The 19,915-nt window shown below is 36.8% G+C and overlaps 1 protein-coding gene across 2 annotated transcripts in view; it reads right to left on the bottom strand.

Moving 5' to 3' along the window:
* The window catches only part of TAX1BP1 (Tax1 binding protein 1), an 88,307-nt gene that overhangs the window by 31,858 nt on the left and 36,534 nt on the right, over window positions 1-19,915 (bottom strand). For both annotated transcript variants that reach the window (XM_067746588.1, XM_067746589.1), the window contains exons 6-10: window positions 14,324-14,472; window positions 14,138-14,228; window positions 6,627-6,812; window positions 741-965; window positions 15-161 (exon numbers count right to left, since the gene is read on the bottom strand). In XM_067746588.1, coding sequence (XP_067602689.1) covers window positions 15-161; window positions 741-965; window positions 6,627-6,812; window positions 14,138-14,228; window positions 14,324-14,472 — 798 coding nt within the window. The remainder of the gene's footprint in view (window positions 1-14; window positions 162-740; window positions 966-6,626; window positions 6,813-14,137; window positions 14,229-14,323; window positions 14,473-19,915) is intronic.

Raw genomic sequence — 19,915 nt, 5'->3', positions numbered from 1 at the left:
TCAATTATACTTACTGATTGGTCTGAAAGTTTGTTTATTTGTTTTTGGAGCCTCTGGCATTCCTTGAATTTTTCTTTGTAATGATCTGCTGCCATCTGAAGACGAAGTTTCAGATCTTCAACTTCTCTTCTCAGTTCGTGTTCCAGTGTATCAGTCTTTTCCTAAGAGAGAAATAAACTCTTCCTCTAAGAGAAACATAAAAATCTCATATCTCATAATGTAGTAGTAAATCCAACTTTCTTTTCGCTTTTTTGTTTCTGGCTCTTAGTTTTTATTTGTTTTGGAGTTTTGGCTACAGAGTCACATTAGGTCTCCTAACAAATCCAGCTTTATATTCCTAGGACTAAGGTTCATTAAAAAACAAACAAACAAAAACCAAACACTTGAAAAGAATATTCTATCTCCTGAGAAGCAAGCATATCCTGTTAAATAACTATAGTATCATTTTATGCAGCTAGTAAATAAATTCTAAACAAAGCAATATATACCTCATATCAGAAAGTTTAATTAACAATAATAGAGCATTTTTACTAACAATTAGGAATTTGCTTACAGAAGTTTTTCTTAAAGCCTGCATTAATTTCAACCCAAGAAGTTACAATGACTAAAACAAAATGAATGGCAATTTAAAATTGTGACCAGGAATCTGACCTCAATTATTTTAACATAACTCAATTCTCTTTCATAAGCTTATCGTGAGTTTTTGACCAAAATGGAAATTCAAAATTAACCCGCTTTACCTGGTCTTTTCTCACAGCACTTAGTTTAAGCTCTGCCACTGCATCAGCTAACTGCTTTTTCACTCTCTCATTTTCCAAGCGTGCAGTGTGCAGATCTGCCATCGTCTTATCCCGCACGTTTACAGCATCGCTAAGTTCTTTAGCCAGAAAGACAGCTTCCTGCCGAGTTGCCTGAACCTGTTCCTCTGCTTTACGAAGTTGCTCCTTGAAAAAAACTGTATCTTCCTGAAGAAAGGCAGATAAATATATTTGTAATTAAACCATTCACGTAAAAAACAGAAGCAGAAACGATATTTATTCCTATTTCAACAGATCTAAAATTTTAAATTAAATATTGCTTTTCTATTCATGACTTAGATGAAGTATGTATGTCTATAAAAAATTTAAGATGTGACTTTGTTTTAGAGACCCCCATATAACAACCCTACGCATCACTACTATCACTTTATACGTGACAAACCTGAAGTACAGAAAGTCAGGCAACATAACCAATGCTTAGCTAAATAGAGACCCGAATGGAAGCTTCTGTCCCCCAGAATCTCTCCAGCTACAACTGCTGACCCTCATTTTTTATGATAAGCAATAATTACAAAAACTTCTTTGTAACTCCAAAAATGTTGGTTAAAAAAATGTTTTCTATGAGCTAACCTATAACATATCCAATATAATATTAATATACCATTACATTAGCACCTCTTACCAAACCTAAAAGTATCTTTAAAAAGTTAAAATTGCCATGATAGGGCTTCCCTGGTGGCGCAGTGGTTAAGAATCTGCCTGCCATTGCAGGGGACACGGGTTCGAGCCCTGGTCTGGGAAGATCCCACATGCTGCGGAGCAACTAAGCCCGTGTGCCACAACTACTGAAGCCCGTGTGCCTGGAGCCCGTGCTCCACAACAAGAGAAGCCACGGCAAGGAGAAGCCCGCGCACCGCAACAAAGAGTAGCACTCGCTCGCCGCAACTAGAGAAAGCCCACGCACAGCAACAAAGACCCAACAAAGCCAAATAAATAAATTTATAAAAAATAAAATAAAAATTGCCATGATAAAATTATTTCCTTTAATATTAAACATACATTATAAGCTCAATAAATCTAGTTTATTTAACATTCGTATTTTTATCTCTGTATTAGAAATAATGTAAACTCAAAAAGTGCAACCCATTTGTGGTTTTTAAACTGTTAGCTACTTAGAAGGAAATGTAAATGATTATTTATGTAATGCTGGGGTGAAGAAAATCTTTCTAAGTATAACACTAATAGAGCTAATATATAAATGTTATCAGCTTCTATATATCAGAAGGGAAAAAAGCAAAAAAGAGAACTAGAAGAAAATTATTTGTAATATATTCAAAAAATGTATAATACTCTGATATAAACAGATTTTCTAATCAATAAGAAATGGAAAAATTTTAAACCAAAAAAGAAAAAAAAGGGTTTCCCTGGTGGCGCAGTGGTTGAGAGTCCGCCTGCCGATGCAGGGGACACAGGTTCGTGCCCCGGTCCGGGAGGATCCCACATGCCGCGGAGCAGCTGGGCCTGTGAGCCATGGCCACTGAGCCTGCGTATCCGGAGCCTGTGCTCCGCAACGGGAGAGGCCACAACAGTGAGAGGCCCGTGTACCGCAAAAGAAAAGAAAAAAAAAAACCCAAAAAAGGAAAAATATGGAGAAAGGCATGAACGTGAAATTTCTTTAAAATAAACGGCTATTATACATAGAAAAAATATTTAACTAAAATATTCAAATAAAGAAGGTAAAACAAGTACCATTCATCCTCTTTCAAGCTAACAAAGACTGAAAAAAAGTAATGCTCTAATATTTGGATGGTTTAGGAAAACTGGCACATTTACAAACATGTGGGCTCATATAATCTATAAGTGGTAACCATTCTTATCAGATTTTTGAAACAATCATCGACACCTTTAAAAAGCACATGGCTTTTGATCTATCAATTTAATTTTCATGAGTTTCTGATTAAAGGGTATGGACATAGGTTTAGTTTTGCAGGGTTAGTTTTGCAGGGATCCAGTAAAATATTAAGATTATGAAAAATTATTAAAAATCAAATGTCTAAATGGGAATTTATTGTAAACAAACTATGATATATCCTCCACACAATGAAAGCCTATGCAACCATTACTAGCAGCAGTATATGTCATACCCTGTTGATACATTAATTTTTTTGAAAGGCAATTTGAAAATAACAGAAAATGTAAACATTCAACCTGGCAATTGCACTTTGAGGAAGTTATTCTACAGATTTATACACATGCCTAGATATCTGTACAAGAATGTTTACTGCCATCATGCTTATAATACCTAAGGGTTGTACACTAAAACTAAAAACAATTGCATACTACACAGCTGTTAAATAAAGGAGAGATACTACAAAGCTGGGGGTTTTTTTGGCCTCGCGGCTTGCAGGATCTTAGTTCCAGGGATCGAACCCAGGCCCCCAGCAGTGGAAGCGTGGAGTCTTAACTACTGCATCACCAGGGAATTCCCTACAAAGCTGTTCTAATGAATGAGGAAGATCTGTGTGTGAACTCATACTGCAAGATGTCTAGACATTCCATAAATTTTTTAAAGGTTTTTGTAACACTATATTCTCATTTTTGTTAAAATATAAATATTGTATGTACATTCACAGATTTCTAGTAAAATTACTATAATAATATATCTGGGAAATGATATTGGTTACTTTTACCTTGTACCCTCACATACTACTCAAATTTTTTTATAACCATGATTTTTGTATTGCTTTTATAATTTTTTAAAAAGTTTTAACAACCAGGCATCAATTTCTCCAGGTACTTCTATATCTATGCTTTCCTCACAGAAGTCTTGCTTAAGTAGCATCTTATTAAATAACAAATAAACAATCAAACATGCTTTTCACCTTCCTGTCTGCATCTGCTATATTCAATACCCTGAAAAGTAACTTGGGTCTTAATCATTAATTCTAAATATCATGCACATCTGATGTTTTAAGTGTTACATTAACTATATCTGAGTGTATTTATTAGCAAACTACTAAAAACCACATAATACTCCATCCATAAAAGTTAATGAATAAATCAAGGTAAATCTAAACAATGTAGTATTACACAGCCATTTTTTAAAAAATTAGGAAGATCTCTATGAACTGCTAGGGAATGATTTCCAGTCTATATTGTTCACTGAAAAAAAAGCAAAGTGAAAAGGAGTATAAATAGCACGGCACTTTTAAGAAAGAAGGGGATAGAGAAGGGTGTGTGCATGCACACACATACACCAAGCTTATTTTTGCAAAAACAAACATAAGAAAAAACTGGAAACTAGTGAAAATGTTTACCTATGGGTACAGGTAAGAAAGGAGTTTTTTAGGGAAGAGTAAATTTTTTTGTTTCATTTTGACTGTGAATGATACAACTATTTTACATATTCAAAAAATAAAATTAAAGAAAAAGGTTAGGAGAAAACAAAAAAACTGAACTGTATTACAAATTCATAACATAAATATGTTAAAAAAATTAATTCAAGTAACCTTTGAACATGGTACTCTGTACATCCTTAGTGAAATACTCTAAGATAAAAGAGCTGGAAAAGATCTTAATTTTATTCAGTAGACATACTGTTAGAAGTGGCATTGATATAATAATTCTGAAACTACTGGTATGTACAGCTGGTTAGAAAACATGAATAGATACGTTTTGGAAACAAGGGTTCTCACACTGGGAGAAGAGATACATAAATATGTAATGGAGGAAGATAAGGAAGAACCCTAGGAGATACTGAATTTGAACTGGAGATATCAATATAAATTTAAGACTTAAAGTGTCTGTCTATTGAAAGTGCAAAGTAGCAAAAGGATCCAGTGGCTTGGCTTCAAAATACCCTTCACTAATGAAAAAAATCAGGCTCTTTGGAGAAATGGGTAATAGCAGATCTGGAGCCGAAACTAAAACTGTAATACACAGTTCTACCACAAAACAAGGAAGCATTCAAAGCATTAGGGGGACATATCAGAAAGACACAAGAGCAGGTTTGAGAAGGTTCCCCCCTAGCTAAATATAGGACAATTTGAGTATGAAAAAGAATAATGATGATGTATAACAGGGGTACCCAACTCCCGGCCACAGACCATTAGCAGTCCAAGGCCTGTTAGGAACCGGGCCACACAGCAGGAGGTGAGCGGCAGGCAAGCAAGCGAAGCTTCATCTGTATTTACAGCCGCTCCCCAGCACTCACATTACCACCTGAGCTCTGCCTCCTGTCAGATCAGCATAGGCATTAGATTCTCATAGGAGCACGAACCTACTGTGAACTGCGCATGCGAGGGATCTAGGTTGCATGCTCCTTATGAGCATCTAATGCCTGGTGATCTGAGGTGGAGCTGAGGCGCTGACGGTAGCTCTGGGGAGCAGCTGCAAATACAGATTATCATTAGCAGAGAGGCTTGACTGCACAGACACCACAGTAAATCAACTGCTTGCAGACTCATATCAAAACCCTATCAATGAGTGGCAAGTGACAATGAAGCTGCATCTTACAGAGTAGACTGGACATAAGCAACACACTTCAGGTGTCACTGTCTCCCGTCACCCCCAGATGGGAGCATCTAGTTGCAGGAAAACAAGCTCAGGGCTTCCACTGATTCTGCATTATGATGAGTTGTATAATTATTTCATTATATATTACAGTGCAATAATAATAGAAATAAAGTGCACAATAAATGTAATGTGCTTGAATCAGCCCAAACCATCCCACCCCCACCTCCACCCCCGAGAAAAAAACTGTCTTCCACGAAACCGGTCCCTGGTGCCAAAAAGGTTGGGGACCACTGATGTATAATATACTGAACAAAAAAGAATCAGTCTATAGTGATATAAAAAAAGGGGAGAGGGCAACAGGGAACCACCTCATTATAATAAAAGAATACCTACTAATAAACATAAAAGGAATGACAGAATTTTTAAAATCACCGTTTTGTAATCATTAATTCAATAACTCATGCAGGAAAGGATCATGAAGGGATAAAAAACACTGGGTCAAAGAGTATTGGGGAGTAGGATGTTCACATGATCTCAAAGTATTACCCCACAGATTACTCAATAATCACAAAGAGAGAAAGGCACCAATATATGGAGAGACAACCAGACATAACTTTAAACACATGATTAAACCTAATATCAGCAAGAATGGAATTGATATTACATGACTTTTGATGTGATTGCACCAGAATATACAAAACATCATCTACGCCTTTTCTTGCCAAAAATCTTCGACCTGAATCTAGTCATGAAACAACAGACAAATCTAGATTATGGAATATTCTCTCAGACAAGCCTGAATTCTTAAAAAATATCAATGTTATAAAAGACAAACAGTATAGGGACACTGTTCTAGATTAAAGCAGACCAAGAACACAATAATAATCATTAATGTGTGATCTCTGACTACCAGGGATCAAGCAATTTTAAAGGTTATGCAAAAATACACGTGGGACAATTTGAATGTGGACTAAAACTATATACGAACATGAATATTATATCAATATAAAATTCCTTAGATGTCATAATGGTATTACGGTTATACAGAAGAATGTACTTGTTAATAAGAGAAACATGCTAAAGTATTTAGGGTGAAATGTCATAATGCCTGCAACTGACTTTCAAATGGCTGGGGTGAGGAGGAGAAGGCATATAAATGGGGGAGATAAAGATAGCAAAATATTTAAGGATATATATGTATTCATTTTTCTGTTCTTTCAACTCTTCTATAAGTTTGAACTTTTTCCAAAAAAGCTGGGGGAGGAAAGATTAAAAATAAAAACGACCATACTGTATACGTTTAATAGAGATAATATTTTACATTCTTCAAATACATATTGCAAACGTACTTACCTTAGTTGAGGTTGTAAGCAAGAAAGCCCTCTGTAGATTCTCCTTTTCAGTCAAACAGAACTTCAGTCTGCTAATCTCTTCTTTGAAATGAGTAATCATGTTTTCTTTGTTCCCATCTAAATTCTTTAAAGTCTGGACCTCTGACACAAGCTTGGTATTTTCTATTTCTGTATTCTTCAAATGTACCTGAAACAGTGCTTGAAAATGTCAAGAATATTCTTTCTAACTCTATAACCTAAGTTACTCAAAGTTTAAAATATTACTATTTATCTCTAACCCAAATATGATCCAAGAGAAGGGAAGATTCACTAGATGAGAAGTCAGGAGACCCAAATTCTGCCAAATGACTAGCCAAGTACGTGGGCGCAGAACACAGCTTTTCTGAATTGGGTGTTGTTGCTGTTTTAGTTTTCCAAAGAGATTAATTCTAAGGTCTAACACTACCTGATCTCTAAAGTCTTTTCCTTTGATGATTTTAAGTTAGTTCTCTTTAAAATTACAAATGAATTTGGTTGTTCTTTTGGGGAAACATTACGTTACAGGCATATTCATATATAAAGACCAGATTCTGGAAAACTAAAGGAATACATTCAAGAACATCTTAAGCAATTCAATTTTTTACTTATGAAAAAATACTATGTCATTTACTTCCTGTGTGCCTAAAAATATATTTGTTGATTAATTAACCCAACTATATTGATTCTTCCAGGGACTTTGGCTGCTGTTGTTCATAGCAATATACACAAATCAAATTCCATAACTGAAATTATAAAGAGTACAAGTATCTGGTTTCCACTATAAAGAGTACCTTGCTTTGGTTAAGAGCATCAAAGAGAAATGAATTAACATACTTCTTGCACTTTACTCTTAATGTATGCAATGCTGAAGACTAATTCCTGTTCACAATGAAAGAATATAACTCCAGATAATCTAAAGGTATCAGCAGCCAAGACCTTTGCAGCATCAATTTAAAAACACTACCCAATTTTCATAATCATCAGCTCATGAAAGCACTTTTTACCAATCCCTCTAAATTCTGTTAGGCCAGGGATGGGTCACATGATCCAATAGGGGTTAGAGGAGAGAGGCAAAGGAAACTATTTGGTTACTCATGAGAACAATCTGAAAGGGAAAGTATGTTTCTGAGATTAACAGTATAGTAGGTCTTACCACACTCGGTAAATGGAATCTCCTTGCCAAAAAAACACAAAACAAAAATCCCTAGGGAAGTTTTACTTCCAATTTTCGGCATACACGCATATAAATGAAATACTGTTCAGGACACTGGGAGGTTGGGAGAGAGTGTATTCAAATGGAAATTTCAGAGTCACTTTGATCCCAACTGCTAATTCTTACAGAAAACAGGAGATATTAGCACACTGTAAAAGAATAAACCCCCAAGACACTCGTTCTTTCCCTTCCTCCCTCCCAAGTCTTAGGCACAGGACTCGTCATTCAGGTGTACAACAGAGACACACAAAATCTTTGCAGAAAGTAAGAAAAAAGGAATATAAGGAATAAATAATTTAGAGCAGTAAAAGAAAAATAAATTCTGGATTTACCCTAAAATGTACTTGTCAACCCTTTACAAAACATTGGAAGTACTGTTTCTCAGGATAGAAGAGAGAAAAGAAAGGCAGGATGGAAAGGTGACAGCTTCAGGGAAAAGTTTTCCTCTTTCCAAAATAAGTCATTCTAATTATCATTACACCTCTCAAGCATTAAACCAGGTAAGAAAAGTAAGTAAACGAGGTCCTGGTTTACTTAGGACCTTCCTAAACCCTTCCCAATACTAACTAGTATACCTTCAGAATTCATTTTATTTAATTTATTATTGAAGTAAAATGATTGAAAACATAGACATGCTATTTACCCAATTATCTCCCACTGTTCTAACAGAGAAACAACATGGAAAGTACTTAATTATCCAGAGAAATAATGCCCAGGTCTTTTCCTGGCACAAAACTGAAACATTATCACTGAAATTCATAGTAACATTAAATAAAAAATTATTACAGATGCAAACTCTTCATTTAGTTAAAAAATCCTTTATAACTTTAAAAAACTGCATTTGAAAGTAGTTTGCAAAAAAAGCAAAAAAAACAAAGACACTGTATCCAACTGTTCAAAAACCAAACATTATACCTGGGCACTTTTCCTTAAAGTCAAATCATAAAATCATCCACCAGTGAGTCTTCACTATTTTCCTTCCTATTCTGGGTGAGACACACACACACACACTCTCACGCTCCGGGGATGGTACACACACACACACACACACACACACACACACACACACACTCTCACGCTCCGGGGATGGTACACACACACACACACACACACACACACACTCACGCTCTGGGGATGGTATACACACACACACACACACACACACTCACGCTCCGGGGATGGTACAGACACACACACACACTCACTCACTCACTCGCTCACGCTCCAGGGATGGCTGTTCCAAGAAACAGAATGGGTATAACCCATGACATGCAAAATGTTCCTATCTATGCTCTGCAATGAGGTGCACAGTGGACTCAAATTTTTTATTTTAAAGGCAAAAAATTTTAAAGACTAAAAAAAAATTAACCACCCCCCCAAAATAAGAAGGAAATTATTGTAGCTTTGTGGTATAGTTTGAAATAAGGGAACATGACACCTCCAGCTTTGTTCTTCTCAGGATTGTTTTGGCTATTCAGGGTCTGTTGTGTTTCCATATAGATTTTAGAATTATTTGTTCTAGTTCTGTGAAAAACACCATAGATATTTTAATAGGAATGCACTGAATCTGTAGATTGCCTTGGGTAGTATGGTCATTTTAACAATGTATATTCTTCCAGTCCATAAGCACAGCATATCTTTCCATTTGTTTGTGTCATCTTCAATTTCTTTCATCAATGTCTCATAGTTTTCCCAGTAAAGAGCTTGTAACTCCTTAGATTTTTTCCTGTTTTATTCTTTTTGATTGTAAATGGGATTGTTTTCTTAATTTCTCTTTCCAAGAGTTTGTTGTTAGTATATAGAAATGCAACATATTTCCATATATTAATTTTGTACCTTTCAACTTAACCAAACTCATTGAGGAATAGTAGTTTTTTGGTGGCATCTTTAGGATTTTCTGTATATAGTATCATGTCATCTGCAAACAGTGACAGTTTTACTACTTCCTTTCCAATTTGGATTCCTTTTCTTTTTCTTGTGTGACTGCTGTGGCTAGGACTTCCAATACTATGTGGAATAAACATAGTCAGAGTGAGCATCCTTGGCTTGTTCCTGATCTTAAAGGAAGTGCTTTCAAGCTTTTCACCACTGAGTACGTTACAATGTTAGCTGTAGGCTTGTCATATATGGCTTTTATTATGTTGAGGTATGTTCCCTCTATACCCACTTGAGGTTTTACCACAAATGAATGCTGAATTTTGTCAAAAGCTTTTTCTGCATCTACTGAGATGATCATACGATCTTTATCCTTCAATTTTTTAATGCAGTATATCACATTAACTATACTTTGTATACTACAAAGCTACAGTAATCAAAACAGTATGGTACTGCACAAAAAACAGACACCTAGGACTTGCCTCGTGGCCCAGTAGTTAAGACTCCAGCTTCCACTGCAGGGAGCATGGGTTCGATCCCTGGTCAGGGAAATAAGATCCCACATGCCTCGAGGCACACCGCACCCCCCCCCCCAAAAAACAACTTTGGGACTTCCCTGGTGGCGCAGTGGTTAATAATCTGCCTGCCAATGCAGGGGACACGGGTCCGATCACTGGTCCGGGAAGATCCCACATGCTGCAGAGCAACTGAGCCCGTGCACCACAACTACTGAGAGCCCGCGCACCTAGAGCCTGTGCTCTGCAACAAGAGAAGCCACCGCAATGAGAAGCCCGCGCACTGCAACAAAGAGTAGCCCTCCCTTGCCGCAACTAGAGAAAGCCCGCGCACAGCAACGAAGACCCAATGCAGCCAAAAATTAAAAAAAAAAGACAGACACATAGATCAGTGGAACAGAACAGAAAGCCCAGAAATGAACTCACACTTATATAAGCAATTTATCTATAACAAAGGAGGCAAGAATATTACAACAGGGAAAAGACAACCTCTTCAATAAATGGTATTGGGAAAACTGGACAGCTACATGCAGAATCATCAAACTGAACTACTTTCTCACACCATATATAAACTCAAAATGGATTAAAGACTTAAATGTAAAACCTGAAACCATAAAACTTCTAGAAGAAAACATAGGCAGTATGCTTTTTGACATCAGTCTTAGCAGATTTTTTTGGATGTGTCTCCTCAGGCAAGGGAATCAAAAGCAAAAATAAAACAAATGGGACTATGTCAATCTAAAAAGCTTTTACCCAGCAAAGGAAACTGTCAACAAAATGAAAAGGCCACCTACTGAATGGGAGAAGATATTTGCAAGTGATATATCCAACCAACATTGAGTTAATATCTAAAATCTACAAAGAACTCATACGACTCAACATCAAAAACACAAGCCCAATTAAAAAATGGGCAGAGAACCTGAATAGACATTTCTCCAAAGAAGATATACAGATGACCAACAGGCAAATGAAAAGGTGTTCAACATCACTAATCATCAGGAAAAGAGAAATCAAATACCACCTCAATGAGATTATCACCTCACACCTGTCAGAATGGCTACTATCAAAAAGACAACAAATAACAAGTGTTGGCAAGAATGTGGAGAAAAGGGAACCCCCCTGCACTGTTAGTGGTAATGTAAATTGGTGCAGTCACTATGGAAAACAGTATGGAGGTTCCTCAAAAATTTAAAAATAGGGACTTCCCTGGTGGTCCAGTAGTTAAGACTCTGTGCTCCCAATGCAGGGGGCACAGGGTTGATCCCTGGTTGGGGAACTAAGATGCCACACAGTGTGACCTTAAAAAAAAAAGTTAAAAATAGAACCGTATGATCCAGCAATTCCACTCCTGGGTATTTCTCTGAAGAAAACAAAACACTAATTTGAGAAGCTATAAGCACCCCTATGTTGCAGCATTACCTACAATAGCCAAGATATGGAAGCAACCTAAGTGCCTATCATTTTTTTTTTAAATTAGAGTATAGTTGCTTTACAATATTGTGTTAGTTTATATTGTACAGCAAAGTGAATCAGCTATACGTATACATTTATCCCCTCTTTTTTTGATTTCCTTTCTCATTTAGGTCACCACAGAGCATTGAGCTCCCTGTGCTATACAGTACATTCTCATTAGTTATCTATTTTATACATAGTGTCAATAGTGTATATATGTCAATCCTAATCTCCCAATTCATCCCGCCTCATGCCCATCAATAGATGAATGGATAAAGAAGACGTGGTGTGTACATACATACACATAAACACACACACACACGCGCACACACACACACACACAGAGGACTATTACTCAGCCATAAAAAAAGAAAAACCTTGCCATCTGCAACAACATGGACAGATCTAGACAGTATTATGCTAAGTGAAATAAGTCAAAGATAAATATCATATTATTTCACTTACATGTGGAATCTAAAAAACAAAACAAATGAACAAACATAAAAAAGAAACAGAGTCATAGATGAAGAGACCAAACAAGTGGTTGCTGGACTACAGGGGATAGGATGAGAGAAACAGGTGAGGAAGATTAAGAGGTACAAATTTCCAGTTACAAAATAAAATCGGTCACAGGTATGAAGTGTACAGCATGGGGAATATAGCCAATAATTATGTAATACCTTTGTATAGTGACAGGTGGTAACTAGACTTATTGTGGTGATCATTTTGAAATGTACAGGAATATCAAATCACTATGCTGTGCACCAGAAACTAGGTCAATTAAACTTCACAAACAAACTCGTGAAAAAAGAGATCAGATTTGTGGTTACCTGAGGCAGAGGGTGGGGGGAAGGGGGGAATTATGAAAGTAATCAAAAGGTACAAACCTCCAGTTATAAGATAAGTAAGTACTAGGGATGTAATGTACCACATGATAGCTAAAATTAACACTGCTGTATGTTATATATTGATATCAAAGTTATTAAGAGAGTAAATCCTTAGAGTTCTCATTACAAGGAAAAAAATCTTTTATTTTATACCTATATGAGATGATGAATGTTCACTAAACTTATTGTGGTAATTATTCCATGATGTATACAAGTATACAAGTCAAATCATTATGCTGTATACTATAAACTTATACAGTGCTATATGTCAATTATATCTCAATAAAAATGGAAGAAAAAAGAGGTGATCCTCAGAACAGATTTGAAATTTCATACTTGGGTACCCAATGTTGGTATCTAGCTTATCAATGTATATAAATAAATGAATAGTTGTTTTTTAAAGAGAAGGAGGAAGAAACCCACTGGTAACATAATAAATCATATTTTAGTTTCTTAGTACAAATTGAGACTCTCAAATACTGAATATATGCAGAGTTTTATTTTTTATCTTTAATATATACCATAATATCAATATATAAATGAGTACTGTCCTTTTCTAATCTAATAAAGAGATTGCATCTATCCAAATAATACTGACTTAGCTCAGACTGTTCTTGAAATTCCTCATCTGGAACTTCCTTCAGGAACTGCTTATGAGCCACTTAAAATAAGTAAGTCCCAATACGCATCCACGACATTATTGACAACTAAAGCTCACTACCCTACTGCAGAGTCACTTAAAAAGGAAAGGAGGAAAAAACTTCAAAGGGTGAAGATTTGTCAACAGGATCTTTTTTAAAATGACAGTCTCTGAAGATTATTATTATTATTCCAAAAGGCAAACTCCAAAACATGATCATCACTGAAGTAAATTAATGCTCTCCTTAAGGTTTATATATTCTTAAAAGGGGAAAATAATTAGTTGCACAAATTCTGATAAACAGGTATCTTGTTACCATTACAACTCTTTGACTTATTATACATTACCTGCTAAGTATCTAAAACACCAGCAATTTAATTCCCTGAAAACTAATTAGGGACTATACACAATGAGGCAGCTTTAAAATATACTCCCAAAACCTTTGATTCTCCTCTCTTAAAGAAGTGGAGCCTAATTTCCTTCTCCTGAGTATCAGCTGGAGTGACTTGCTTCTAATTAATAAAATAAAGAAGCATCAGTGTACAACTTGGAGACCAGGTCATAAAATGCACTGACTTCCTCCTTGCTCTCTCTTGTATAGCTCACTCTGAGGGAAGCTGGCTGCCATACTGTGAGAACATTCAAGCAGCCACTGAAGAGGCAACATTCCAAGAAACTGAAGGGCCTCCTGCCAAAAGTCATGTGAGTGAGCCACTTTGACAGCAGATTTTCCAGTTCTAATTGAGCCTTTGGCTGACTGCAGCCCTTGCCAAACATCCTGACTGCAACTACACAAGAGACCCTGAGCAAGAACCACTCAGCTAAGCTGCTCCCAAATTCCTGACCACTAAGTTTTGGGGTAACATGTTACACAGCAAAAGATAACTAATAAAAATGTAAAGAATAAATTACCTTATAAAGTTCCTTCTCATCCTTTTCTGTCTTCAACTGACATTCAAGCTGTTCTCTTTCATATTGTGCCTTTCTGAGTTTGTCCTTTAAACTGAGTTAAAGTCAAATAACGTTAACATAGACAAAAACAACTTTCTTAAAACAGTTTTAAAACACGAAGATACTTTTTCAAAGCATCATGAATACCTGTCTAATTCAGTTTCTTTTTCAATCGCTTTATGTGTGACTGACACAATATCTTCCTCAAGCTGGAGGGCTTTGGATGTAGCATCATTGTAACTCTTCTTAAATTCTTCATTTTCCATTTTTAAACTTTGTGAGACTTCAAAAAGAACCTTAGAAACAATAACAAAATATTTTGAGAAACACAGAAACATAATTAGAAATACAAATTTGTATATCTCTAAGAAATCTATTTATGGTTAAAAGTTTAATCCCACATTTGTCCCCTCCGAAGTTTTTTTTTTTTTGGTGGTATGCGGGCCTCTCACGTTGCGGAGCACAGGCTCCGGACACACAGGCTCAGCGGCCATGACTCACGGGCCCAGCCGCTCCGCGGCATGTGGGATCTTCCCGGACCAGGGCACGAACCCATGTCCCCTGCATCAGCAGGCGGACTCTCAACCACTGCGCCACCAGGGAAGCCCCCCTCCAAAGTTTATAAGACTAAAAACTAAACCTGAAATGGTAACATACATTAAACTTTTCAAATACTAAATCAATTATTAACTTTTTTCCTGGACTTTTCACACACTGTTTGCTGATTTCACTAACTTCTCCACCAGAGGGCAGGCAACTGAAGTGAGGAAAAAATTTAAAAATTAGTCACTTTGCTTTTTACATCTCACTTTCCAATGTTACCCTAATGACAAAACAAGTTTCATGATACTAAACAAAGTTAACACCAACTTCTTCTAGCATAAATCACTAAGTGCCACTGATAATTATACCAAAGCACTAAGTTAAGATATATGCCTAAAGCCATGTTCCTAAAGCTCCTGTCACTGTGATTCAAGAGGCTGGAACAAATATTTAAAGACACTGAAATGGATATAAAAGAGGTAGTAAATGTGATGAATTTCACTTTAAACAGATAATTTAAAAATTTTTATCACATCAATTAAGACAATTAAGTAACTTATGAGAATTCGATCAAGCCTCTCCCTAAGCCTGTTTTATAATTTGTAAAATGGAGATAATAAGGCCTTTTCTGCCTCGTTTATAAAATTATGAGAACCAAATATAACAGTGCATTTGGAGGTTTCCACATAGTTATGGGAAACTATACATCAAAAGAACTGATAAATTAAGACAAATTGTGTTTGTTAAAAAAATAATTTTACAATTTCCCACTAATGAAAGTACCACCCGGGACTTCCCTGGCAGTCCAGTGGTTAAGACTCCACGCTTCCCTCGGTGCTTTGTGACCTCCTGGAGGGGTGGGATAGGGAGGGGGGGAGGGACGGAGACACAAGAGGGAACAGATATGGGAACATATGTATATGAATAACTGATTCACTTTGTTAACACACCACTGTAAAGCAATTATACCCCAATAAAGATGTTAAAAAAAAAAAAAGACTCCAGGCTTCCTCCTTCCCTTGTGGCGCAGTGGTTAAGAATCCCCCTGCCAATGCAGAGGACACGGGTTCGAGCCCTGGTCTGGGAAGATCCCACATGCCATGGAGCAACTAAGCCCGTTCACCTCAACTACTGACCCTGCGCTCTAGAGCCCGTACTCCACAAGAAGAGAAGCCACCACAATGAGAAGTCCGCACACCGCGATGAAGAGTAGCCCCCACTTGCTGCAACTAGAGAAAGCCAGGGCGCAGCAACGAAGACCCAACGCAGCCACAAATAAACAAACAAACAAACAAACAAATAAATTAAAAAAGACTCCGTGCTTCCACTGCAGGGGGCATGGGTTCGATGCCCGGTCAGGAAACTAGGATCCTGCATGCCCTGTGGCACAGCCAAAAAAAAAAATAATAGTACCACCCATCAACCCAACAACGAAAACTAAAGAAAATCACCATTCTGCCAATTTAAATGTATCAAATGTTACAAAGTATTTATAAGCCACTTTGACTTTCATAAAGTAACAGCCAAATTTTTTACTTATAGGTAGAATATCACTTTAAATATCTTGCTAGAATATGAAAATTACTAAACTGCATCTAAGAACGACGTAATTCATTAAGAAGCTTATCACAACAGAGGTCAGATACACTCTATTGGTTTTATTTTTGCTCAAAACAACTGTTTGCCTTACTGAATTTGCAACATAAACCAAAGACTGTTATGCAAAACTAAATGCTTTTCTGATTTCAATTCTACACAACACCAGAGAAAGCAGGTGATATTTACTCCCTCTCCCATAATTGTTGTCACTATCCAATGATCCTTTAATATTTGACACATTTTCAGTATTTGTCTAGCTGATTTATAAGGACGGTCAGAGAGGTTTCTAAATAGTTTTTTACTATTTTTTTTTTTTAGTTTTTATTTTTACCAAATGCTCTCTTGGTACTGTGAATAGGCTACAGATTTAATCCAGGTATTTCTTCCTAGGAAAAAGATTAGATTGCCCAGAGGCAAAAACTAGTTTCTGATTCTGCAATTAATGAAGTTCTATAGTGGGTAAATAGCATTCTAAAGAAAATGCATAGAGAATAACTAGAAAAGATTCATAAGCAACTAAACACAAAACATTAACTGCTTTATCTATGAGTCAGTTAACTCTATAGTGAGTCACAAATTAATTCTAACTATACTTGAGAGTCTTGGAATCTTTTGTTGGTACCTATAAAAGCAACCAATAGCTTCTCAGCATCCAAGCCCACTGCAAAAGGCATGAAAATACTAAAGTGGGGATTATTCTTCAGGCCTGTAGCACTCATATCTGAGTGAAGGATAAGCATCTTCAATGTGTCTAAGTTTCCTTAGCATGAAAATGACATCAAAGCCCTTAGTGTACATACAAATAACTAAGAAACATGTTTTCTTTAAAAAAATAATAATAACATTTTTAAAACAGTAAAATTTACAACATAGTCTTTGAAAAACACTTGAAATTTGGAATAAATATTCATTTGGTCAGTATTTGCAAGATATGTCAAAAGGGCACCATAATTCTAATATTAAAACAGAGAAAAACTTAGAGATGAGTAAGTCAGCTACACCGTGCACCAAGATAAGAACAGTAACAAAAGTGGTGGCAAAAGGAGATTAAGAGATTTGGGCATTTCAGATTCATGCAGCAGACTTCGCCCCCTCCTCCTAAATTGAAGGATCACGTCACCATGACCTACTATTACCAATCCCCCCAAGTCATAACCCTCAAATATGAACAACCAGATAAAAAGACTGTGAATCATCTATGTGGCTAAACATGCACTAAAAATATCTTAACAACACATTTATTCCTATGTTAAATAAAGACAAAATTAACTCTGACTACAAATGAATACATGTAAAGAAACCAGATACAATATCACTGACAATTATCTAGAAAAAAGTATGATGATATTCTGGATTCAAACATACAGCAAGAAAATTTAGTAAATTAGTTCCTGAATACTCTAAATGGCAAATCATTGGCAAAAGGATTATGTCATTTATGGAAATTGCTAAAAGATTTTAAAATAAATCTTACTCATGTGAGGTAATTGGCTTTTCTCAAACACTGTGCTTCTTGAAATCGACTATAATACCAAGCTATGTAGATAGTTCTAGAGAATATAAATGTATCTTCTCTGGTTCCTAGAAATACACCAAACAAAAATATAACTGACGGGCTTCCCTGGTGGCGCAGTGGTTGAGAGTCCGCCTGCCGATGCAGGGGACACGGGTTTGTGCCCCGGTCCGGGAAGATCCCACATGCCACGGAGCGGCTGGGCCCGTGAGCCATGGCCGCTGAGCCTGTGCGTCCAGAGCCTGTGCTCCGCAACGGGAGAGGCCACAACAGTGAGAGGCCCACGTACCGCAAAAAAAAAAAAAAAAAAAAATACATATATATATATATATATAACTGACAACAATGTACTATAATAAACTATCTTCATGGCATTAAAATAATGTGTTAAAAGGCAAAATAAATAAATAACAATAATAACTAGGGAATTAAGTGTTTCATTAACATTGCTCCCATAAAAACAACCTGTTTAAGTTTCAGTTAGTTTTTTTTTTTAATATTTATTTATTTATTTGGTTGCATCGGGTCTTAGTTGCAGCAGGTGGGCTCCTTAGTTGCAGCTCGCCAGCTCCTTAGCTGTGGCATGCGAACTTTTACTTGCAGCATGCATGTGGGACCTAGTTCCCGGAACAAGAATCAAACCCAGGCCCCCTGCACTGGGAGTGCCAAGTCTAAACCACTGTACCACCTGAGAAGTCCCTCAGTTTGTTTTTTTGTTTGTTTTTTATTTGTAAACTTTTTATTTGTTTGTTTGTTTTTTATTTGTAAACTTTTTATTTGTAAACTAACCTAACAGAAACCATAACTTACTTTAGCATATTTCAATTTGCAGTACTTTAGATCTCTGAATTTAAACAACAAATATTCATATAACCTCTTCGGTAATAAACTTCAAATTTATCTTAAGAAAACCTTATACTTTTATTCAAACAACAACAGCAAAAAATTGCACTAAGAACATTTCCATGAAGGGACTTTGCTTGTGGTCCAGTGGGTAAAACTCCGCATTCCCAAAGCAGGGGGCCTGGGTTCGATCCCTGGTTGGAGAACTAGATCCCACATGCATGCTTCAACTAAGAGCCCACATGCCACAACTAAGATCAGGCTCAGCCAAAATAAATACATTTTTAGAAAAGAAAAATAAGACAATTTCCGTGGAGAATATTGGCCATATTCCAAGAGAGCAAAGTTTAAATACAATAAAATGTAATAAGAGCCACTTCTACTATCAAAAGTCTGCTATGAGCAAATACACTTAAATTCTACCTTTGTGAAACCATAATCAAAACGAAAAGACAGGACTTCCCTGGTGTTCCAATGGCTAAGAATCCACCTTCCAATTCAGAGGACGCGGATTCAATTCCTGGTCGGGGAACTAAAATCCCACATGCCATGGCGCCACTAAGCCTGCACGCCATAACTAGAGACTAGAGAAGGCTGCACACCATAATTAGAGACTAGAGAAGCCCGCGCGCCACAACTAGAGAAGCCCGCACACTGCAATGAAGACCCAGCACACACACACACACACAAACAAACAAACAAAAAGAAAAACAAGGGCTTCCCTGGTGGCACAGTGGTTGAGAGTCCGCCTGCCAATGCAGGGGACCCAGGTTCATGCCACGGAGCAGCTGGGCCCGTGAGCCATGGCCGCTGAGCCTGTGCGTCCAGAGCCTGTGTTCCGCAACGGGAGAGACCACAACAGTGAGAGGCCCGCGTACCACAAAAAAAAAAAAAAAAACATGAAAAGGCAACCCATAGAATGGGAAAAAATATTTGCAAACGATGTAACCAACAAGGGATTAATCTCCAAAATATACAAACAGCTCATGCAGCTCAGTATCAAAAAAACAACCAAATCAAAAACTGGGCAGGGAATTCCCTGATGGTCCAGTGGTTAGGACTACATGCTTTCACTGCCAAGGGCCCAGGTTCGATCACTGTTCAGGGAACTAAGATCCTACAAGCCAAGCTGCACGGCCAAAAAAAAGGCAGAAGATCTAAATAGACATTTCTCCAAAGAAGACATACAGATGGCCAAAAAGCACATGAAAAGATGCTCAACATCACAAAATATTAGAGAA

This window comes from Pseudorca crassidens, chromosome 8 (genome assembly GCF_039906515.1).
Source record: "Pseudorca crassidens isolate mPseCra1 chromosome 8, mPseCra1.hap1, whole genome shotgun sequence".
Classification (NCBI taxonomy): domain Eukaryota; kingdom Metazoa; phylum Chordata; class Mammalia; order Artiodactyla; family Delphinidae; genus Pseudorca; species Pseudorca crassidens.
Note: the sequence above shows the minus strand (reverse complement) of the source record. Positions and strands in the feature narration are given on the sequence as shown.